This window comes from Tiliqua scincoides, chromosome 5 (assembly GCF_035046505.1).
Source record: "Tiliqua scincoides isolate rTilSci1 chromosome 5, rTilSci1.hap2, whole genome shotgun sequence".
NCBI classification, from domain to species: Eukaryota; Metazoa; Chordata; class Lepidosauria; order Squamata; family Scincidae; genus Tiliqua; species Tiliqua scincoides.
In genome coordinates this window covers 246926-271673 of record NC_089825.1, presented here as the reverse complement: position 1 = coordinate 271673, position 24748 = coordinate 246926, and the positions used below count along the sequence as shown (strand labels likewise).

The 24748-nt window shown below is 46.9% G+C and overlaps 1 protein-coding gene across 2 annotated transcripts in view; it reads right to left on the bottom strand.

Annotated features, from left to right (window-relative positions):
• MINDY4 (MINDY lysine 48 deubiquitinase 4) overlaps window positions 1-24748 on the bottom strand; it is an 82960-nt gene that overhangs the window by 16832 nt on the left and 41380 nt on the right. For both annotated transcript variants that reach the window (XM_066626934.1, XM_066626935.1), the window contains exons 13-15: window positions 22851-22918; window positions 13036-13099; window positions 11573-11734 (exon numbers count right to left, since the gene is read on the bottom strand). In XM_066626934.1, coding sequence (XP_066483031.1) covers window positions 11573-11734; window positions 13036-13099; window positions 22851-22918 — 294 coding nt within the window. The remainder of the gene's footprint in view (window positions 1-11572; window positions 11735-13035; window positions 13100-22850; window positions 22919-24748) is intronic.

The window sequence follows — 24748 nt, the reverse complement described above, 5'->3', positions numbered from 1 at the left end:
GTCCAACTTCCTGTATCTCACAGTGGCTCACCAAATGCCCCAGGGAGCACACAAGACAACAAAGAGATCTGCATCCTGGTGTCCTCCCTTGCATCTGGCATTCCGATGTAGCCCATTTCTAAAATCAGGAGGTTGTACACATCACATACACATCATGGCTTGTAACCTGTGATGGACTTTTCCTCCAGAAATTTGTCCAATCCCCCTTTAAAGGCATCTAGGCCATGTGCCATCACCACATCCTGTGACAAGGAGTTCCACAGACTACACACTGATTAAAGAAATATTTTCTTCTGTCTGTCCTAACTCTCCCAACACTCAATTTTAGTGGATGTCCCCTGGTTCTGCTGTTGTGTGAGAGGGAAAAGAGCATCTCTCTATCCACTCTGTCCTTCCCGTATGTCTCAATCATGTCCCCCCCTCAGGTGCCTTTTTTCTAGACGGAAGAGCCCCAAACGCTGTAGCCTTTCCTTGTAAGGGAGGTTCCCCAGCCCAGTAATCATTTTAGTCACTCTCTTTTGCACCTTTTCCATTTCCACTATATCCTTTTTGAGAATTCAGACCCAGAACTTGTAGATTTACCCAAAACACGATGGTTTGATGATTTGCCGCAAAGACCTGACAAACATGCCAGCTCAGTGAATTTATAGCAGAAGGCTATTAAAATGGCACCAGTGCCTTGCCTTCTATATTGGTTGAGAGGTTTGCACCTCTCTGCTTGGAAGAGATGGTAAATGCAACACATTCAGAGCCATTTCTACCCCTCTGCTGGTTCTTCCTATAGATTCCTTACATGTGCTCAGAAATGCGAGAGGCAGTGTTTGTTTTTGAGAAATGTCAACCCTTCAGAAATGAAGTACCTGCAAAGACAGACTAATTTTTAACTCTCCAGGTGCTCTTTATGGTTGTTTGACTTCATTTCGCCTTTCCACTATGGCAGATTTAATTTTCATTCACAGTCATGCGACCCAATCATTTCCAGCATCCCCATCACATTTGATCCCTTAGAACTGAGGGGCTGCATTCTTCCTGCAGCTATGCAAAAGTGGTAAGAACAAAACCCAGACCTCTTGCCTGCTCTCTGTACATGTAAAATGACAAGGTTTGAACATAAAAACAACCAGGCTGTTAATACGATTTGTTGGGAAAAAGGCAGCAATGTAAACCAGAAAGCAGTGGTTCCCAAACTTTATAGCACCGGAACCCACTTTTTAAAACAACACTCTGTCGGGACCCACCCAGCTATACAAGCCTTTTAAAAAAGTGTTTTGCTTTACTAGCCACTCAAAGCTTTGTTTTTATCCTTTCTCCTATGGAGAAGGAAACCAACTTCTGGAGCATTTGTTGAGCTCCATGTACACTGGATCAGAACCTTTCTATTGGCTCTGTATTCTTCTTTTCCTGGCCTTTGATAAGAGCCAAGGCACATTCACCTACTCATGAGTAAATGCACATATGTATGGATCAGTTTCACTTTCCATAAGGACAACATAGCTTCCTTGTCAGTTTGGAAAAGGGAGACTTCTCAAGTGTTTTCTGGGTCCTGCGTTCATCATGTGGGGACTTTTCTGGTGGCGTTGTGTTCCCCTGAGCCTGCCATTTGAAGTAGCCTGAGGTATGGTCACCTGTGGTCCCCTAGTAAACATGTATGTGTTGCTCCATTTTGGTTTCCATAGAGCTGGGGTATTCCATCTGCGCATCCCGCTTCCTTAGGAAGGCATGGCTAGCCTCCAGGGGCGTTGTCAGGCATCTCCGGGAGAGAGGCTGGGCTGGGCTGCTCTGCTGCATGTGCTGCCTGCTGACTTGCTGCTTTTCTGCAGCTGTGGTGGGGCAGCGTGAGGCTGGGAGGGCATGTGAACGTGGTGGGGAGAGCTGGGAGAGAAGACTGGCTGGGCGGGCGGGCAGGCAGAGGTGCCGCATCTCATCATGGAGCTCTCTCCATGTGCAACCTCGCCCCAGGGACTACATTTCCCAGTGTGCCCCTCACCCTGGGCATCCTGGGATTGGTCAAGGCTGGAGGAGAGAAGAGTGCGGAGGTGCTGCATCTCTTCAGCACAGGGGTGCTCCTGGCAGACTTCAGAGTAAGTACAGGCAGTGCAGCGCTTTCCTCTGCTTGGGAAGGAAGGAGCCAGCCTGCTCCTAGTAAGGGGGGGTCCAAATGCCCCAGCCTGCATCCCTCCGCTTGCCTGGGGGGAGCGGGTGGCATTTGCATATTGGGTGTGTGCGTGAGCAGCCCCTGTCTACTTTGGGGTGAGTTGTAATCTTGCTGGGTGTGGCTGCAATCCTTTCCACACTTTCCTGGGAGTAAGCCCCATTGACTCAAATGGGGCTTACTTCTGAGTAAACCAACATAGGCTTGGGGTCTGTGTCAGCTTAACCCAGGATCCTCACCTTTCTCTTTTTCCTCCCCCTCCAAAAAAGAGAAAAAAGCCACTCTTGATGGCTTTGTCTCCAAAAATTGATTAAAAATAAAAATCCCCATTCCTTTTTAGCCATTCCCCTTTTTCCTCCTCCCTCCTTTGGGGGGGGGGGTACTCTGTTGGTTGCTATTGTAAGACAAAAGGCACAATCCTAGCTAGGTCTACTCAGAAGTAAGTCCTATTGTGTTCAATGGGACTTACTCCCAGGAAAGTGGGGTTAGGATTCTAGCCAAACAGTCTCTAGGTCTCAGTTTGCATCAGTTTGCAATTAGCAGATACACACAAAACAAAGTCTTCCCCTCCCCCAGCAAATTCATCACTTCTTCCCCCCTCCCTTTCCAAAACCCTCCAGGTGGGCTGCTAACAAACTCAGGGCACAATCCTAACCAGGTCTACTCAGAAGTAAGTCCTATTTTGTTCAATGGGGCTTACTCTCAGGTAAGTGTGGTTAGGATTGCAGCCTCAGAGTGCTGGCAGCCTTGTTTCTAGTGTATAATTATAACCCCTTCACCCCCATTTTGGGGGTAACTGAGGTGAGGTGCTGTAATGGGGAGCCGTGGCCAATGGCTACAAGGATCAGGGGAGGCGCGAGCCGGAAAAGTTCAAGAACCACTGCCATAGAGCTTAATACATTTTCCTTGTCAGCTATCAGCTGACCTAACTAGTCCTGATATCAGCTTGTCAGTTTCATGATCCACCAAAAATCAAGTTATGACCCACTGGTGGGTACTGACATACAGTTTGGAAACCACAACCGTAAAGTGATTAAAAGAAGACAGGTTGAGCTTGTTGGTCTGAGCAGTACAGAGAATTAAATAATAATACACAATAATCATCTCTAATGTGAATATAGATGCCTCCTACATATTCAGAGCAGTGAATACCGGCATCCCCACTGTTTTTTGCTGAACTGTGTTCTGCTGTCTTAACACCCTCCATGCACCCGCCCAATCTGCAATATGATTGGACCATAAATAGAAATAGGTTGCACATGAGGGCCCTGGGAACTCAGACTAAGAATGGGAAGGGGTGGGTATTGCTGCGGCCAGGCAGCAAAGGGCCTGCCACCTGGGGACAACAGGGACAAATGCATACAACTGCCCCCACAGGGCTGCTGCCGTATGTGGGCATTCTTTCATCCACAATACAGCAAGTATCCCACTTAAGATCACTGTGACTTATTACTATGTATACAAGTTGGGCATCCCTTATTTGGAATTTTGAAATCCAAAGTATTCCCAAATAAGTAACTTTTTAAAGTGTTGGCATGACAACAAATGTGGAAAATTCCACACCTCATCTCATGTGGCAGGTTGCACAAAAGGCAGAACATTATTAAAAATATTGTATAAAATTACCTGCAGGCTATGTGTATCAGGTGGATATGAAAATAAATGAATTTCCTGTTTAGATTTGGGTCCCATCCCCAAGATATCCCATTAAGTATATGCAAGTATTCCAAAACACTGAAAAACCTGATATCCAAAACGCTTCTGGTCCCAAGCGCTTTGGATAAGGGATGCCCAACCTGTATCATCAAATTGCAAAGTTGGTGAACAATTATTAATATTACACTGTATGAAATAAACACAAGCATCTAAACTCAGTGACAACATTTCTATTGTGGATAAATGGGGAAACCTGGTCTTGTCCCCCTCTGAAGTAGAATTTTATCAGACAATTAATAGTCTAGGTGCTGGCTTATATAACACAGAAATCCACAGTAAGAATTTTTCACCCACATAAAATTTTAACAATAACTCGCTCTAAAAAGACCCTTCTATTTTATCAAATGCTATTTTATCAGATGTGTGTGTGTTATTTCTAATATTTATATGAAAAGCTACCCAGTTATATGAAGGCCAGTTGCCTTCTTTGACTTAAAATACTGTATCATCACTTCTCATCAAAGGAACATGCAGCTACCCAAGCAAAATCTACATAGAGACTAAGTTTAAATGGTATCCCCCTGTCTGGATGATGTATCTTTTCCCTTAACCAAATGGTTAAGAATTGATTCCTTGAATCCCTCCCTCTAGTTAGTTACTTCTTATTCTACTTTGGGTTTTTCTTTTTTTCTTTTTCTTTTTAAATATCCCTTCTAAAAATCCGTATTAAATAAGTATTGATTATTTTCTCACAGTAAATCAAATCTCCAGCTGAACTCAGTTCTATAAATCATATTCGCAGCACCATTCATGAAACCAAATTCTTGACAGGAATCAAGTTCCCAGCATAGTTAATTGAATTGGGTTCCCAGCACAACAAAAAAAATCCATTCCCAGAACAGATGCAATTACTAGATTCCCGACAAGTATGAAATGAAGCACTTTTCTCCCTCCTCTTCTTCCTCAGTTTCTTCAAAGCCTTTTCACTGCAAGCCTTCCTGCACTTGTGTTTGCATCAAAATAAACACAAACTTCCCAGACTTTAAAACTCACTGCCGGGCAAAGAAACTTGCTGAAGGTATTGTCCCCTTTGGTGCCACACCTTGGCTCATTTCTAACATGGAAAGGAAGTTCAAGGGGAAAAAAATTGGTCCAGGAGGTCAGATGATACTCTGCCTGGTTCTAGGGATGTGATGCCATCCAACTTCTATGGGGGTTGGATAGATTCTTGATACTTCACAGTGGGGAGATCAGTGATGGGAACCACCCCTGGCTCACCTCCCCAAGTGGACAGAGTGGACAGGGAGATGCTCTTTACACTCTCACATAACACCAGAACCAGGGGACAGCCACTCAAATTGAGTGTTGGGAGAGTTAGGACAGACAAAAGAAAATATTTCTTTACCCAGCGTGTGGTTGGTCTGTGGAACTCCTTGCCACAGGATGTGGTGATGGTGACTGGCCTGGACACCTTTAAAAGGGGATTGGACAAGTTTCTGGAGGAAAAATCCACTACAGGTTACAAGCCATGATGCGTATGTGCAACCTCCTGATTTTAGAAATGGGCCATGTCAGAATGCCAGATGCAAGGGAGGGCACCAGGATGAGGTCCCTTGTTATCTGGTGTGCTCTCTGGGGCATTTGATGGGCCGCTGTGAGATACAGGAAGCTGGACTAGATGGGCCTATGGCCTGATCCAGTGGGGCTGTTCTTATGTTCTTATGCCACACATTCAAGATCCACCTGGAATACAGATGGCTCTTGAAAGATAGAACTTATTTGTGATTGTAAAACCCCCCAAGGGGGGGTTGGAAAAAAGCCTGCCTGTGTAAACTGCCTTGAATAAAGCCAAAGGAGTAATCCAATAGCCAGAAAGGCAGAATATAAATACCTATTATTATTATTATTATTATTATTATTATTATTATTATTATTATTATTATTATTATTATTATTATTATCCTACATCCCCATTGGCTTAAACAGGAGACCTAAGTGTGTGTTGAAATATGTTCCTTTAAAAGGGCTTAGTTTTGACTGAATCATGCCATGATTAATACAGCAGTGGAACTGACACTGCCAGGTAAAACTCATATGACATTATAGTATAAGCCTGGTGATGTGGTCTTCAATTGTACAGCACTGGCATGGGTCAGGGGATGGGAAAACCGTACAACACACCATTAGCCCTCAAATTCTATGATGCCAATGCCAACACCAAGCAGTATTTTCTGGTGTTGTGTTATAAATTGCAGCAGACCCTTTTCATAATATTTGCAATGTCTGGGGGAGAGAAATCTTGAGCAGTTTCCTTCTTGACAACTATAATTCCAAAAATGCCTCCATGATGTATCTTCTCTGAATAAGCAGAGCAGCGCCGACATCCCAGCCCTTTATCTTTAAATAGAAAAGCAAAAACCAAAAAAGCTGGCAGGGGAATGGGGAAGAAGCCAGAGGGGGAAAATAGTTTGCCTAGGAAAACAGATGTCAATTCCAAAGTAGGCAAGGAATTAGAAGCATGGTGTTGATATATATTTGTTTTGAAAAACAGCTGAGCACTTCAGCAGCATAATCTGAAGTCTCCATTCTCCTAAAAATGTTTTTGTCCACTGCTGTTCTTACAGCCCCTGGGCAACTGAACTTGTGTGCCACAATCTAAAAGCGCAATCTGCTTGCAGGAAGTGGCTTCCAGTGAGGATCAAATGCACTGTGCATGTATAAAAAACAGATGAGACTTGGCCATGATGGAGTAAGAGGCTTCAGAAGACTGGAAGGCCAAAGGAACAGAAAGTAGCAGAGAGAGATCCAAACCACCTTCAGTCTCGAGAAGAGACTAGGGTTTCACTGGGATTTACATCACCCGGGTGTGGGAAGCCAGCACAGCACCCCATGATAGACCTCTTCCTATGCAGTGGGCGAGGCAATGCCCCAGGCAGTGGGCGTGGTGATGCAGCAATGCCCCGCCCCTGCCGGGTTTTTGGCTATAACTTTTGACAGAATAGAGATATTTCAACATGGTTTGTTTCACCGCATTCTGCATGAAATTACGCATTGATTGATATATAACACGTTCATATTATTTAAAAATACCAAGATTTAAAGAATTTTGATGAGTAGTGATGTCACCCCCCTGTGCGCATCACCTAGTGAGGCCCACAACCCCTAGCAATGCCACTGGTCTCTAGACTCAGAGGAGAAGCCACCGGTGGTCAGGCACTTTGCAGCAGCTGGAAAAAGGACACAGGGCCGATTCAGACACTTCCTGGAGTTTCTTTTTGTACATAGATAGCAGTGCTGATGACCAAAACACTGGCCACACGCTCAGGGCCCAATCCTATCCAGTTTTCAAGGTCCGGTGCAGTCGTGCCAATGGGGCATGCACTGCATCTTGTGGTGGGGAAGCAGTCACAGAGGCCTCCTTAAGGTATGGGAACATTTGTTCCCTTGCCCTGGGGCTGCATTGCAGCTGCACCGGTGCTGGAAAATTGGATAGGATTGGGCCCTGAGTTAGCAAACACCCCTAAGTGGTGTTTTGCTTTGTGTTTGACAAGCACTTCCAGAAACAGACCCCAAAGTGATCCTGTTTTGGGCTGAAAATAAATCAAACAGGTCAGATTCTGTGCCTTCTTACCTTCCTTGACTGCAATGAGCCACAAACCAAGTGCCCGCTTCAAAACCATAACATATTCCTCAGCATTCAGACTTGCTCAGTGTTTACTCCCCAAAAACACTGCATGTTGTCTTTGGCTCTAGATTTGTTGGCTGAAAAAAATCAACAACTTCAACCTGAACTGTGCAGGTCAATTTCGTTCATCTGGCAAGACTAAAGATGGTTGGATGCTCCCTCACTCCTGCCTCTTTACTGCCCTCCCTCCTGGTCCATTTGACTCCAATCCAGACTGCATGATTAAGACAGGCACCTGCAAAGCAGACACCAGTCTTGCTTGCAAAAGGCTGCAGTTCTAGCAGAGATGTTCCAGAGGGCAAACAAACATGCCAAGTGGCAGGAAGACTGAAAACATGATGCGCAGCTGAGAAAAAATTTGAGAAAGGGCAAATAAAAAAGGGATTTGGCAGACTGCTGGCTGGCACTGGAACAATTTACTGAACCGTTTTGAAAATGGGTTGCAGACGTCTTGAATACACCTTAGCTGACCCAAGCAGCCTTGAACTGCCTCTTTTATATTAAGTATATGGAGTTTTCTTTTCGATGAAAGTAATGGGTGGCAATGAAAGAATATTTTTCAGTCTCAGGATAACATGTACAAATGTTACTTGTTTCTTCTTAATGTCATGGTTAGATTTAAACTGGCAGGATTGTTTTAATAAATCACATTCCCCCACGGACAGTTCACACTTGAAAGTACCTAGCAAGATTTCTAGTCAAGCTGTTGGATAATCACTGGCAGGTTTAATTTCCAAAGGGGTGTCGGGGACTAGATTGAAAACTGAGTTTCTGATGAGGTTCCTGCACCTTTAAGAATGACCCAGGAGGGGAAATGTGCCAGCTGAGGCTTTTTGTGCAGCCCTGGGCCTCCCAGCAACCCAATGGAGCAATAAGGACAATCAAAAAGCAGCCAATGGCAGTGGTGGGATATGTACATGTGTGCCTGAATTCCACCTACTGATATGAACTAACCCACCAACTCTTGGCTGGGGGCAGTGGCATAGCTGGAGGGGGTGCAAAGCACTTAAGTTTTGCAGGGAGCCTCATGGCAGCATGCAAGGGGCCCCTTCCCCTCCCCTTCGGAGCCATTCCAGGCAAATGCATATGCCTCTGTTTTGCTCCCCTCGCCTGGGATGGCTCTGAAGGGGAGGGGCCTCTTGCACGCTGCTGTGAAGTTCCTTGCAAAACTTAGAGCTTTGCACCCCCTCTAGTTACACCACTGGCTGAGGGTTTTCAGTACAGAATCAGAAGTACAAATAAGAGCAGCAACAGTCATGCAAGCTTTGGAAAACCCACAAGGGACATTTCATGTCATTCTGCATTCACTATGTTTGGGGATGGACACGCACACACCCCTGACATCGCTCTTTGCTTATTTTTCCACGCCTGGTTCCCGTTACCACTTACAAAGCCGCAACGTCATTAATTTGCTACAGACTGAGTCTATTTGTTTACTGAAACACTGGAGATGCTTGGGGGATATCCCAAGTCGGGGAAAGGATCATTCCAAAAGTTGGGATTCCGTTTTGTTCCCAGTCCTGCAAGTGTGAACACCGATTGTTCAAAGGGCTATTACTGAGATTCTCCAGACGTACCAGTGGGGAGAAGAAATGGCCACCCTTGTTTCAGAACCAGCCCGGAGAGACGAGCACCCCCTGGAATTGACTGCCTTTTGCCACCTCCCGCTTGTGACAGATGTTCTCAATCAAAAATTCGTCTCTTTGCATCACGAGTTTGCTAAGGAAGGCAGGCGCAATTGGTGTCCCCTCCCTGCCAGGATTCCTGCAACTGGTTAAGGGCTGTTCTTCACAAGGATTCCCATTTCCCCAGATGTTGTATAGTATCAATGCCGTGGACTCTCTTCAGAGAGCAGCACGAAGAACAGAGGTTTCCATACTACAGTCCAGGGGCCACATCTGGCCTGCCACAAGATTTTGTCTCGCCTGCAGCAACTTTTTTTTTGATCAGAGCTTTTGCTAATGTTTGAAATTTTTAGTCCTTATATACTTCTCATTAATTCATTGCTAATTCTGATATTTTTTCTTTGGCCCACAAAAATGTGTAAAATATATGATGTGGCCCTTGTACTGCAAAGTTTGGAGACCCCTGATGTAGAACGATGTGATATTATTGGATTCTTTGAAGCCGTTTGGTCATTTGCATCTTTTAGATTGTGAGCCCTTTTGGGACAGGGAGCCATTTAGTTATTTGATTTTTCTCTGTAAACCGCTTTGTGAACTTTTAGTTGAAAAGCGGTATATAAATACTGTTAATAATAATTAATAATAATTTGGGATCCTGGGACCTTTCAGCAGTTCATAGGCTTGGGTATTCATTCCCAAAATTTCTCCCCAGTCTTTCTCATACAGATATTCATGGCACCTAAACAACAATCTGATGCAGAATACAACCCACTCATCATCAAAAATAATCTAAAACAAACCAATAACCTTTGTTTAAAAAAAGAAAAACAAACCCACAGCAATCGCATCTCTGTTGTCATTTAAGAGGCAATATCCTGATCCTCTAATTAAAAGGGGGATCGGAGTTTGTTTGGCCTGACCAGGACACTAGAGTCCCTCCCTCAAGGGGGAGTGAAAGGGGGCTGGGTCTGGCAGCTACGGCGGACCTTTTAAAAGGACACGAGACCCAGCCCTCTTCCTCCTTTTACATGTGGCATCGTGGAAATACCCGCCCGCCCGCCCTAGAGGCAGTCTGAGTTTAACTGGTCGCCGTTTGGGGCCGGGTAGGAATTTTTTGCTGCCTGCCAAGATTGGCCGATGGACAGGCAGTTTTTTCGCCTACCCCAGACTGTTACGGGCAAAGGGGGTTACACCCCTCCCCGGTTTGCAAGCTGCTATTGGTCACTTTAGGAGGGCAGGTGGTGCGGGTTAGGAGGCGTGAATGGGACTTGGGCATGCATAGGCATAGGCATTCAGGCGGCATAGGCAGGGCGGAACCCTAGTTCAGTCCTCAGGGGCTTGGCAGCACGAGGACGTAGATGGGGCCCTGGCCGGGACCACGGGGCACACCTCAGAGGCTCAGCGGCTCGAGGTGGCGCAGTCCGCGGTCCGGCTGCCTTCCCCTTAAGGGACAGACCTGGATGAGACGCGCCGCCTCAGCAGTGGGGTGCGACTTGGAGTCGGGTGCATGCCCGCCTGGGGGCAGAGGTTTCTGGTACCGCCCAGAGGTCCCTCCCCGCACCACAGGGGCTTTCGCTGCCTCGGATGCTGCAGGTCTCAGTCTCTGTTTCTGTTGCTAATGTGAAATAAAGTGGCCCTTTCTCCCATATCTGTTGTCTCGAGTGTTCATTGGTCAGTGCTGGAACAATCTAAGAGTATGGCTGGAATAAAACACCTCAAAACTGCTTAGCGATTCACTGGAAGGCAGGGAGCAATGGGGCCAGGCAGATGCCCTTTGGAAAGACCTTCCAAATTCTGGGCAGCACCACAACAGAAAAGGTCCTGTGGGTTTTTCACCCACCAGTTATACTTTGGATGGTGGGGGGAGCTTGAGCAGGGCCTCAGAGGAAGATCTGAACGCACAGGTGGGTCTTTAAGGGATACAGTAACAGAGCACCTGCTTTACATGCAGAAGGTCCCAAGTTTCATCATAGAAGCAAAGTTGGAACCGTCTAAACCCCTGTCTGTAGCAGGAAATCCTCCTAGATCATCGCGTATCAAGCCTCTGCTTGAAGATCTCCAAAAAGGGAGAATCCACTGCCTCCCTTGGTGATCTGTCCCATGAACCACCCTTCCCTGTTTGGCAGCATCTCCAGGCAGGGCAGAACTGCCTGAAAGCCTGGAGTCAGTGGGGGTTCTATGGTGCTCGGTGAACCAAGAGCCAGCAAAGGCCGTCTCCTGTTTTCCCCACTTTGACCTACCTGGATTGCTGCAACATGCCCAAAAAGCTGAAAAGGTTTTGAACTGATCAGCACAAAACACATGATTACTGTGCAGCTTGGCTTGAAGAGGCTCTTCCTTCAACCAGGCGGAGGATCTGGTGAATCATAAACCTGCTCGTGCTTCCTGCACATGCACAATGTTGGTTTTCCCAGCAAGCTGCTGCCGTCAAAGCTGGGTGCAGTTGGCACATACCTGGGACACGTCATAGTGCTCAAAAAGGGACAACAGGCCCACGTCACTGCGACTGGAGACTCCTTTTAAGATGGTGATGTTGCCGTTTCCAGAGTCCAGCTCTACCCTGTCATTGAAAACGTTGGATACAGCTTGGCCAGTCATCATCAGGTTGATCAGTTCCTGGTTTCAACAGAACAAACAGACCACTGAGGAAGGGCTGGGCCCAGGCAACACTGGGCTGCAAGCACAGGGCTGCACTCAAAGATTAACATCTTGAAGCACTTCATCATTCCAGGACTGTCACCTTGGCCCCCCCCCCCCGGGCAGGGCGCTACTGTAGATCACTGACAGCCATTCAGTTTATTCAAAGGGCAATTCTCTCTGTGCAGGACTCCATCAGTGCCCCTCCATAAATGGTATCCTGATCCTCTTTTGTCTCCCAACCCATCTGTAAACAGGGTGGGGAGGGGATGAGAGGGACTGTGTGAGAGTAGGGAAGGAAGAGGCAAGAGGGGAGAGGGTCACGCACTGAAGCTGTGAGACTTATCAGGATGACCCAATCCTTGGCAGCTCTACTCAGAAGTGATCACACTGCAGCTGGTCATTCAATTAGGGTTCCTCTCCCCAAGTAACAATGGAGCCATGCCAAGTGGTGGAAAGTGTGATTGCTGTGAACTGCCTCCAACCCCTCGCTGGGCTCAAGTCTTTCTCCGAGTCTTCCATGCACACGACATGAGTCACGAGTCCATGAGTCACATTTTCACAACTCAAGTCCAAGTCATCCGAGTCAAGTTCCCAACCCTGCAGATCATGCCTGGGTGTAACCTCTGCATGTCCACACCCCCTATTCCTCAGATATTTTAGAGTTTCCTGCTCTTGGAAATGACCCCACGCTTTTTCCCTTGTCACTCTTTATTCCTTAAACTATCTCTCTAAACATGTACTATCTTCCCTCCAATTTCTCATTAGATCCTACTTTTTGCAAGCACTTAGTTGAATCCCTTGAGTGCCAGGGTGACCAGATGCAATGGAGGCCAGAGTGCCTATCCCTTTAACCACTGAATAGAAGAAGGAATTTGGGCAGGTCCAGCTCAACATGGAAGGGTTTAGAAAGCTTCACCTGCCAAAATTCCCTCTTCTATACAATCGTTAAAGGGATAGGCACTCTGGTCACCCTGCTTGAGCCTCATCTCCAGATATAACCAATTTAAAATTTGGGCCATTCTGTTTGCCCACAATGATCTCTCCTTAGCCTTGCCTCTTCCTCTCCATGATACTTAGTTGTCTTTTCCATTTGTCAAATGTAGTTGGTAAGCTCCTTGGGGCAGAGACTTGGGTTTGGGTTTTTTTTATTATGAAACACTGTAAAGCACGGTCTAAAAGAAATACTTTTGTCCCCAGAAGCAAAGCACTGGGCATTTATCTTTAGTTACTGACATGCCATGTGAAGGAAAAAGCTTTCTGGCTCTGATCTTATTTACCTGTGTACAATATCCGTGTGCGCCAATCAAGCGGTTTGTGAGCACATCAAAATCTCCACGGACTCTGGGGAGACAGAAAAAGATTTATGAAGGTTGACTTGCAACTCTTTCTGTTGGAGAAGCTTCTCTAATACTGTGTACGAAATCTGCTTCTCTCCCCAGTGGAGAAAATGTGGAGTTCTATGCTTACAGTAATGATCCACAAAAATATGCTTTGCAATATATACACGGGCTGGAAGTCAAAATACAGAATGACTGCTCTAGCTTGGATCTTAAACTTTTCAGAGAGCATTCTGCCCCCTGCACTTGGCAAACTATTTTAGAAACTGAAAGCTAAGCGACATGCTAGACTACAGTCCTGTGACTGCACAGCCAACATAATTTTTTTTTTGGTAAAGCATCTGGGGGTATGTGGGGGGGGAATGGATCAGGGTCATGATGTGAGAGGAGGGGTGATTAACCCTTTTGCCCATGAAAATTGCCCAAATCAAATCACCCTTCCTGATGTAGTCGTGAGCCATGGCAAGGGAAACTTACAGCGCAATCCCCCTCCCCCAGGTTAGGCCAGCACAAGTCACTTGTGCCAACCTGGGGATGTTGCAAATGTGTCATAAGGCACGTTTGCGTTGACTCAGGAGTCAGGGAGGCCAGTGCCAAGAGTTATGCTGGCTTCCCTACACTGGATCCAGGCCTGTGGGGTAAGTTTGCGGGGCTGAGCTCGGTCTAAAGTGGGGTGTAGGGAGGGCAAGGAGGAAGTGTTCTGGGGCGGGGGGGAGGGCAGGCAGTGGGCATTCCCAGGGGTGGGCAGGCGGGTGGGGAGCAGGAGGTGGTGCCAGGATCTGGTGGTTATGCCGGATCCTGACCCCATTCCCTGGCGGCACAGATCCAAGTAGACCATTGGGGCCAGTGCAGCGTGACACAGGGTAAGGAGAGAGTTTTCCCCTTGCCTCGGGTTGTGCTGATTCTGGCCCCAAACTTCTGCTGGATTCAGCCCACTGGACTGCCTGCTCCAGAGCAAGTTAGGATTGCACCCTTAGAGCAATGATTTTTAACCTTTTTCGTCTCATGGCACACTGAGAAGGTACTAAAATGGTCAAAGCACACCATCAGTCTTTTGACAACTGACAGGACACACCATGCTGTTGGTGGGGGGCTCACATAAAGGACCCTCCCTCAAACTCCTGTGGCAAACCTGCAGACCATTTGCGGCACACACAGTGGTTGAAAATGGCTGCCTTAGAGGCATAAGTTTCATGGCCATTTCTCCTTGTGCCTCAAAGCATTTTGGAGTATACATGTGTTATTTGGGTCAAGGCTGGTGTGTCATATTGTGACCCTCTCCTTAGCTCCAATTCAAATAAGGGAATAGTGATATGACTCTTTTTACAACATGACCCCACCACAGAACTCCAGAGTAACATGTAGTTCAGCCCAAAAGAGACCATTAAAAGCTGTTTCTGGTTCAGTACATGGGATCACAGTTCAAAGGAAAAAAACAAAAAAAACAAAACCAAAATTCAAGCAAATGCCTGTCCAGGAACCTGGATACACCTTAAGTAGACTTTTGGATCCCAGCCAAGATCTGCTATATGCTGGGAGATCATTCCCAGATTTCGTTGCGAGGACACAAAGTTCTATGGTAAGCCAGCAGGTATAGCAAAAGGGCAATTTTAAATGGTCCACTCTAAACCCTTTCGCTGTTTTATTTCTGTTCAAAATAAGAAAACCACACAATTTGAAATATTTGCAACAATGAAATAAAGACATGGGAGGAATTTTGAGTGCTTTAAGTGAGATTTGACTGAAAAGCCTTTCCTAAAGTCAAATATGAGAATCTGTATGTTTCTGTATTAAAAAGAAAGAAAGAAAAGAACCCACATCTGATTCCAGGAATGAGAATAAAGAAACATCTTGATTGCTCCTTCCTTGCCAAAATGAAAGTCTCAACACAGCATCTCAGAAGCTGCAACAACTGATAAACTTATTTGCTGCTTCCTTTAAAAGGGTAAGCAAAGTAGTGGTGTAGCCGGAGAGGATGCAAAGCACTAAGTTCTGCAGGAAGCCTCAACATGGTGTGTTAAGTGGCCCCTCCTTCCCCTTCCAGGTGGTGGGAGCAAAGCAGAGGCGTATGCCTGTCTCCAAAGCGGAGGGGAAGGGGCCACTTGCACACCGCAGTGAGGTCCCCTGCAAAACTTAGTGCTTTGCATCCCCTCTAACTACGCCATTGAATCAGAGAGTTGATTTAAGTATAAAGAGTAGTTCCCAATACTAATCTGAAGAAAAATCAAAAGAGTTGATCACATTAATGAGTACTCATAAATATAAAAGTATTTCTAGGATTGCATCAGAAGATGGAGATAAAGCCAGGAAAAGTCAGAGGTTGACTCATTCACAGAACATCAGTGAAAAGCATCTCTGGCTACTGGCCACAGTCACACCTAGGAAATCCCGCAGTCTTCATTGAGACCAGTGACCAGTGCCACATACGTCAATTAGGGGCTGTGGGACATGCAGTTTGGACAATAGCAGGAAGTTCCAATTCCATCCTTTGGGGTGCAAACTGTATGGGAATTTTGCACTGTGCCTAAGACGGTTGGGGAGAATCAACATCTGCATTTCACATCATTTATGCTCGTGAGGAAATTCACCGTCAAGGATGTGGCTCAAAGATTTACAACTTGCTTGGGTTGTACTTTTTGCAATTCCCCCTTTCCAAGGCCGTTCTCATGACATGCACAGCAGCTGGACCTTTCTTGAAGTTTGGTGCATCCCACCACCATCCAGAACGCTAAATAGGAACATATGAAGCTCCTTTGTACTGGGACCATTGGCTGCCTGCTCCAGCTGATGGTGGCTCTTCAGGTCTCTCAGCATAATTCTGTGTGTGTCTACTCAGAAGTAAGTCCCATTACATTCAATGGGATTTACTCCCAGGAAAGTGTGCATAGGACTGCTGCCTAGGGCATGCTGTCTTTCCCAGCACTGCTGCCTGAGATCCTTTAAAGGAAGATATGGGGGTTGAACCTGGGACAGAGAGGTGCTCTGCCACTGAGTGATGCTTCCACTGACTCAAATTATTTAAAAAATGCATCCTAAACGTAGCCTTCAACCCACCTCAAGGTTACAAACAAACCCACACAAAATCATCCTCACCCCCACTCCCTTTTTAATTGCAGATATCCCTGCTGTTTGCTGATTTGCTTTCTTTTTTGAAAATAAAATTGTGTGTGTGTGTGTGTTTTGAATGAGGTCTGGCTCTCTCACAGCTCCTTTCCATGTGGCAAAGCTTCATACTCCATGCGTGACCTCACGCCCACTCTTCATAGCAACAGACTTAACATTAGCAAAACACACAATTATGAGGCAGCTCCAGAAATAGAAAATGGGTTGGTAAGGAAGAAAAAAGGTCTCAAATAACTACAAGGGAGGTTTCTAGGAAAGGGCCGCAGAGACAGATGGATTCTGCCTTGACATCCCTGTGCCACCATTAACAGCTTTGGTTCACGAGTGCAGAAGGCCTCGCGAGAAGCTCCAGCCAGCCAGAGGCTGGTTCAGATGTGACTTTGCCTCTCTACATCTTTACGATACTGACAAACCAGCCTCAGAACCTCACCAAAATCCATGTGCAGACTCGAGACTGACCACACAGGCTAGGATTTAACAAAAATTTAGTTTCAATATTCACTTCAAAAGTAGCACATTTGAAGCATCAGAACAGCTGGGGGGAGAAATTACTTGTCTCCAACAATAAAAGGAGACACTTTTTTTGAAACTCCTCACAAGCAGAAAACTGGCACATCAGGGAGAAAACAAAGGAAATAGTTCAAAATGTGATTCCTGCAGCCTCTTGTGGTACAGTCCATGGACCACACCTGGACTCTACCACCTTATTCCCACCTAGAGGCTGCACGTAAAGCTCTTCCCCAAATTTTAGCCATAGAAAGTGGAGGCTGCAGGTTGAGTGAAACCACCCCCTCCTCACCCTTTCCACTGCTGGCTGTTTCATGGTCTCGGCGACAGTGATGATTACACCGCTGTTCACTTTTCCCCCCCACAAGGCTCCATATCATTGTATTGGCAACCTTCAGTCTCGAAAGACTATGGTATCGCGCTCTGAAAGGTGGTTCTGGCACAGCGTCTAGTGTGACTGAAAAGGCCAATCCGGGAGTGACAATCCCTTCCACACCGGGAGCAAGTGCAGTCTGTCCCTGGTCTGTCTCCCTGGCTATGGGCCTTCCTTCTTTGCCTCTTAGCCTCAGACTGTTGGCAAAGTGTCTCTTCAAACTGGGAAAGGCCATGCTGCACAGCCTGCCTCCAAGCAGGCCGCTCAGAGGCCAGGGTTTCACACCTGTTGAGGTCCACTCCTAAGGCCTTCAGATCCCTCTTGCAGATGTCCTTGTATTGCAGCTGTGGTCTACCTGTAGGGCGCTTTCCTTGCACGAGTTCTCCATAGAGGAGATCCTTTGGGATCCGGCCATCATCCATTCTCACAACATGACCGAGCCAACGCAGGCGTCTCTGTTTCAGCAGTGAATACATGCTAGGGATTCCAGCACGTTCCAGGACTGTGTTGTTTGGAACTTTGTCCTGCCAGGTGATGCTGAGGATGCGTCGGAGGCAGCGCATGTGGAAAGCGCTCAGTTTCCTCTCCTGTTGTGAGCGAAGAGTCCATGACTCGCTGCAGTACAGAAGTGTACTCAGGACGCAAGCTCTGTAGACCTGGATCTTGGTATGTTCCGTCAGCTTCTTGTTGGACCAGACTCTCTTTGTGAGTCTGGAAAACGTGGTAGCTGCTTTACCGATGCGCTTGTTTAGCTCGGTATCGAGAGAAGGTATCGGTATTGTTTAGCTCGGTATCGGTATTCAGTGAAGGGGATACCATCATACATCCCCTTGATGTTGCCCGTGTCAGCTGCTATATGTATCTCGGAACAGAGCTGGAGCCAGTAGTCGTTAGCACATCTCCTGGCAGTCTGTTGGACTTTGCTGCGAGCAGTTCGGAGGACCTGCAGGTTAACGGACCGTGGCGAGGCAACACCTTACTGGCTGGGGACTGCCCAGCTTAAGGCGGGCGGTAGCTGCCCAATGAGATGCAATGATCTCTCCCACCGTCGGAAGCAGCCCCTGGCGTCATGCCCTACGCCAATCGAGCAAAGACTTATAACCGGTAAACTGCTGCTTCCCGTGTTGTGCCGACGCCGTATGGTGAAGTTGGAGTGTCCTCTCCAGTGCGCGAAGCCTGGGTAAAGTAGGTATGGAGGACAGACTGTTACCCATGCAGCAAATCCCCCCTCTCCACGTCGCTGGAATGGTCCAATGGAAAGGCAGAAGCCAATACGGTTGGTTCCAGCGCCGTCGCAGGAGTTGCCTGCTTCAGTGCATCACTGACAGTGATGATTACACCGCTGTTCACTTTTTCCCCCCTCAAGGCTCCATATCACTCATGTGGTATCATCACAAAAGCAATCAGTGCCATTAATGCTTCCAGTCCTTGCAGCTGAACCTTGTGGGAAAAGAATGGCCCCAGCCAGCCACCATCACTACTGCTAGTCTAAAGCTTGCCCCGGGCTTCTCTCCTTTTCATGCCCCTGTTCATAAATGTGCATAATTTTTGTCTATCCATCATATGAACAGGATGGTAGAGTTGGGGGGATTGGAGAGGGGATCTTGGCCCAGCCCTCTTCTCATCTAATTCCCCTGAATCTCTGGATCAAGCCTACAAGGTTGCACAATCACACAGTAGCTTTCAACGTGAAGATCAAGCTGCAACCTACCCAGAAAGACTAGCAGAAGCCCACAAAAAATGGCAATTTAATTTGACAAGGGTTTGGATCGAGGAGAAAGTACTGTACAGGTCATTAAAATGCACTCTAATCAGCACACATCAGACTACAAAACAAACCACTAAACGATGTAGCAGAAACAGCTCAATTCAGGAGGGAGCTGGTCATATTTTCTGGAAGGTAAGAGAGGCCACAAAGGCCTGGCTCCTGGAAAGCTGAGGTCGCGGTAATGCGAGGGGACACATTAGGGCCGAGTCACACTTTCCATGGGTTAGAATAGATTGGTCTTAATGGACCAAACAGCCTTCCCTTGACCTTCTGTGTCACTGAGATGCGGGGCTGTTTTCTTCAAGCCATTGTTTTCTTTTTTAAATGGATGCTCTATATTTTATTAAGCTCAAAAAAAGAAATGGCTATCTTTGTTTACTTTATCCTTTCAAAAACTAAATCCTACAGAAGGGAAATTTTTTTTACAAAGGAGTTTTGGGGGACTAGGAAGTAAAGATATCTATTTTAGTAAAAACAAGCTTTAATCCACAGGGGATGCATTCAAAGCAAGCCAGGGAGGTCAGGAGAAGGGCCTCTAGAATTGTGACCATGATCACAACAGCCTTCTTTCAGCTTGGTGTTAACAGACTCCTTAGGTAATCTCAGCTGGTAACCAACAGGCAAGAGGACCATCACTATGATAAGTGACAGGTACACACCTGAGTGAAACAGGGGACTTCTCTGGCTGGGGCTGGGGCTGGGGCTGGGGCTGGGGCTGGGTTTATGAAGCCAGTCCATCTCCACTCACCTCTCTCCTTTTCTTTTGTTGCTGCCTCCAATTCCCTTCCACTGGGCTGCAATACTTACCTGAGAGTAATATGCATTAAACTCAATGGGACTTACTTCTGAATGGATATGCACCTGACTGCACTGCCACTCTCGTGTTGGGTGTTTTCTGGTGTGGTCCTCACCTCCGGCCCTTGAGGGCTGCGCTGTGGAGCCCAGAGCTGTTGGAAGTCTTTGTCATGGCCTGACTGGGCCCATTGCCCAGTGGCCCGGCACAGCGTCCCCCATGGAACGGCAACACAGTCGCTGCTGGGCTCGCTGTGAAGCGCCTGTGTCACAGACGGCTGCACACATCGTGTCCATCTACTAGCCTGGCTGCAGACGGCTGGGTGCTCCCAGCCCACCACTCTGGAAACACAATCCCTTCTTTTTCACTTGTTTTTTTCAGAGATTGTCAATTAAATCTCTGCAGCCCAGTGGCGCCTTGTATCCCAAACAGGCCCAGGTTTTATCTGGTCATTTCCTTTTCCAGTAGTGCAGCTATGGGAAAGGATGTGTGTGTGTGTGTGTGTGTGGTAGGTATGCACCATGCAAGCAGCCCCTCCCACTAGCTGTTGGAGCCATTCTGGGCAGCAAAGACTACGCACAGGTGCTACACTGCTGTCCTTTTCTACTCCCTCACCTGGTATTTGCCTTCTTCCCATGTTGTCGGGGAAGCCCAGGACTGTGGATGAGGTCAGGGTTGTTGCTCGTCCCCATATCAGTGTTAATCCTCCCAGAAAATGTGGAGCAATTGGGGGGGGGGGCTTTTTAGTTTAGTAAGAAGACAACAAAGCAAGGGACACAAGAGAGATCTAGAAAATTACACAGACTGGAAAAGGTGGCTAGAGTGAAGACTGGAAACCCTCTCCTAAGACTAGAAACTTGAAATCATCCAATGAAACTGATCGGCAGTAGATTCAAAACAAGCAAAGAAAGGACTCCTTCACACAAGACATAATGGAGCTTATTGGCACAAGAAAAAAGTTGATGTCCGCAAGCTTAGATGGCTTCAATGGGATGCCATTAAGTCCATGAAGGCCAGGACCATCCATGGCTGGTCTATCAATTATCCTGCGGTTCTGTGGAGCCTCCATGCTTAGGAGCAGTATATCAATAAATATCAATTCCTGAGAAGTGACATAAGAAAAGGGCTTTCACCTTCAGGCCATGCTCATTAGCCTTCCCCAGGGCATGTGGTTGGCCACTATGGGACACAGAATGCTGGACAAAATGGAGCTTGAGACTGATCCAGTGGGGCACTTCCAATGGAGCGATATCGCAGTAGCTTTGGTGCTGCACAGGACAGTCCAGAAAGGGGTCTGGTTCTCCTTTTTCCACTGGACTCCCCTGGCCTTGCCCTCCCAAAGAACAACAGCTGTGCTGAGTTGCTGTCCCTCACAATGCCTGGACCAGAAACTCAGGTTTCAATCCTATACACACTTTCCTGGGAATAAGCCCCACTGAGCACAATGGGACTTGTTTCTGAGTAGACCTGCACAGAGTTGAGCCCTTAGTTGTATATATTTCCTCACAAAAGTGAGGGATCCTGTCTTCTATCATTGTCCAATCTGACAGGGAAGATTCTGACATTTGTATGTTAAAATACACGTTAAAAATAACAGCCTGTTCTGTGTTGACTGCCATCCAGCACAGCTTAAAAACCCACATTTCACTCTCTTGAGTGATAAGGAATAAATGTATGAAGCTTGCTCAACACAAACAAAAGATAAGCAGTGGGCAGTCCAGCTTCCCCGCTCTCCTCCTCCCACCGAGGGCTTCAGCTTCCCTGACTCCCCTGCTCATGTATTCTCACTTGCTGCACACTTTTTAAAGTGCTACATTGATTTTCTGAAGGGAGTGTGCGGACTAACAGCCTGATGCTATCCGGGCCTTACAGTGGCAGATCTCACATGTGTGGGCTGGGCATGGGCACCATCAGTTGGTGGCAGGGGCAGTTCAGGGGAGGATTGTGGGCAGATCAGGGCAGGCAGCAGGTCCGGTCAGGGGCTTTTGGGGGTGGCACTGTACACATGGAATCCGATACCTTTTTCCGAACCCAGACCAGACCCTGGAGTCTCCCAAGACGTGCCAGATTTATGCTAAAAAGCCATTGCAGACCAGGCAGCCCACGGAGAGGGAAGTAACAATGTTCTGCCTGGTCTCCTGCCAGACCAAAGCACGCAGTGGGGTGCTCTGTCAGTGGCGCAACACACTCTGAGGTTGCAGGGACAGGACCGGGCTCTGTCTGAAGCCCCCAGCTCAGATATCACAACAGTTAGGAACTCAACAGGTGGCCTTAGGCAAATCTGGGGCAGCCCCATCCCCTACTGTGATATGGGGTAAAGAATATGACCAGCCTCAGAGGGCCACTGGAAGCAGGACCAAGATCACGCACAGTTAAAGCACTAACAATGAGACCAGCCCTCACAATCAAACCACAGTCAGTCAAAGCAGGCACTACTGGGCCAGGTGGACCAATGGGTTGACTTGCTCTAAGACACCTTCACCTGTGCACATGAAAGGCTTCAGTGCTGGCACCGTGACATCTGGAGAGCAAGTGCTCCCTGCATTTAGGTCTGGGGACCAAGAGGTCTATTCTAACAAAAACAGCACAGCTGCAGCAAATACCTCTTGAGGATACTTTTGTCCAAGGCACTGGTTCCCAAACTTTTCGAGTGGCGGCTCCCTTGACCTGCTGGGCTATTGGCTGCAGCTTCCCAGTAGGGCTACAATCCTGTACATTGTATAGCATGGTGGGATTTTTTGTGAGGATTCTGCAGCTCCCCTGGCTGGTTTCCATGGCTCCCCAAGGAGTCGCAGCACACAGTTTGGAAACCACTGGTTAAGGAGAAGTAACTCACACTACTAGGGAGATCTTGGTAGATGCATAGCGGAGCGCTAAGCAATTCAGCCATGGTCTCTCTTGGACAGCATCATGGAGCAGCGTGGTTCAAGGATGTACAGAATCTCCCCGTGCACGTGGACTGCAGGGATCATGTACATTGTTCGCGTGCATCTCAGACCGCAAAAATGAACACAAGGCGTGCCCGTTGGGAAACTTTAGGATCCATTTCCGAGAAACCCAGACCGGAGGAATTTCATCTGTGGTAAGCTGAAGCATGCTTTGAAATTCTGGCCATGCCGTACGTCTTACAAACATATCCCAGGTCTTAGGAGTCAATGGTGTTTCTGAGAAAGAAGCACGGATGTACTCACTGATCGATGGATCTTGATAATATCACGGACAACGTAAGAAGAATGCACCCATACGGACCGACTTCAAACTGGAAGGTGGGTGTTGGGAGGGAGGAGAATGACAGGATATTAATTTGTAAGATGGCAGTTTCACATATCTATTCTTAATTTAAAAATATTTCTATATTGCCTTTTCAAAGCAAGAATGCCCCAAGCTGGAGACAGCTTCCTACTATTTTCACCCATTTTAGGGTTGCTCAGAGGCTCGTATAGTACACTAAACTACCTGCTGAATACAGATAATAAAACCATAATGTTGAACAAGACCCTTAAGGCCATTTAGTTCAACCCCCTGCTTGAAGCATGAAAATTCTCTCCATAGCATCTCTAAAAGGTTCCTGTCAGGCCTCTGCCTGAACACCTCCAACAAGGGAGAACTTTCCTTTGGTAACCAGATCCACTGTCAAACTGCTCTAAGAAATTTTTCCTGATATCCACCCAAAATTTCCTTTCTTGCAGGTTAGATCCACTTCTACTCTTTGGGACAGAACAAGTCTTTGTCCTCTTCCATATGACAGTCCTGCAAGCATTTGAAGAGTGCTATCAAGTCTCCCCTAAGCTTTCTCTTGTCCAGTCTAAACATACTATCTTCCTCATCCTTTCTCAATGGACTTGTTTGCCAGAATCTTGATCATCTTCGTTGTCCTCCAGTTTGGCTTCATCATCCTTAAAATGTGGTGCCCAGAACTGGACACAGTACTCTAAAGGAGGTCTGATCAGTGCAGAGTAAAGTGGACCATTTCTTGTGACTTGGAAGCTACGGTTCTACCAATACAACTTAAAATTGCATTAGCTTTCTTTGCAGCGACATCACACTGCTGGCTCCGCTCCCATGCCAAAAGATGTATGGATCTTATACCAAATGAGACCACTGTGCTCTGCTCTGGCTGGTGGCCTGTCTCCAGGGTCTTTTCCTGCCCTGCCATAGAAGTCCTTTAACTGGAGATAACAACAAGTGAACCTCAGGTGGCCAAAGCATATGCTTTTTATTGATTGCCTTCCAAGCTCTACATGAGCTCCTATCCAAATATCTCTAGAACAAAACTGTGGCTTGGTTCAGTTGGAAACACAGTTTGATTCTGGCAAATTTTTCTGAAACTGTGGTTTTAAGAAAACAACAGCTCCCAGGTTGTTCCAAGTATAAAACGTGGAACTATGGTTCACTCCAAAGCGGAAGCAAATGCCTCTCTTCTCCACTTCTTGTATGCAAAAGAGGAGGCGAGGAATGTAAAAGGGGGGGACCTCTATCTGGAACAGGGTTATCAAATTTGTTTCATACAGAGGGCTGAAGTTAGCAGTCATGGTGCCTGCTGAGGGCTGAAAGTGGCATCATTAAGCGGAAAAGATGGGGCCATGGGCATCATTAAGCAGATGATGGCCAGAAATAAGTGCTTAGTTCTCACGTTGAAACTCATTAGCTGCAAATGACAGAAGAGAAAATGTGCAAATCTTGTTCCTACTTTCAAGAAATGGGAAAGTCCAATTATCATGCCGGGAGAGCCCAATTATAACAAGGACCAGATAAATTGCTTCTGGGGGCCATGTCTGACCCGCTGGCCTTATATTTGACACCCCTGATCTAGAATTCATCAGACACGTTTCAACAAATAGATTCCCTCTTTTCCAAAAAGCTGCATTCTCATGGCTCTGGTCCTCAAACACTGCCTCTGCTAGATCTCTGACAACCACATGGCCTGAAAAGATGCATCTTCCTTGTTGACGTACAAAATGCCATCCTGGGTTAAGTCGAAGGTGGCAACTCTGCTGCTTTGTAATTAAATTTGTTGAGCTCAACATTGTGTTTTGACACAGATAAAATAAAATTTCTAATTTCCCTGATGCCAGGGAAAAAAAATGCA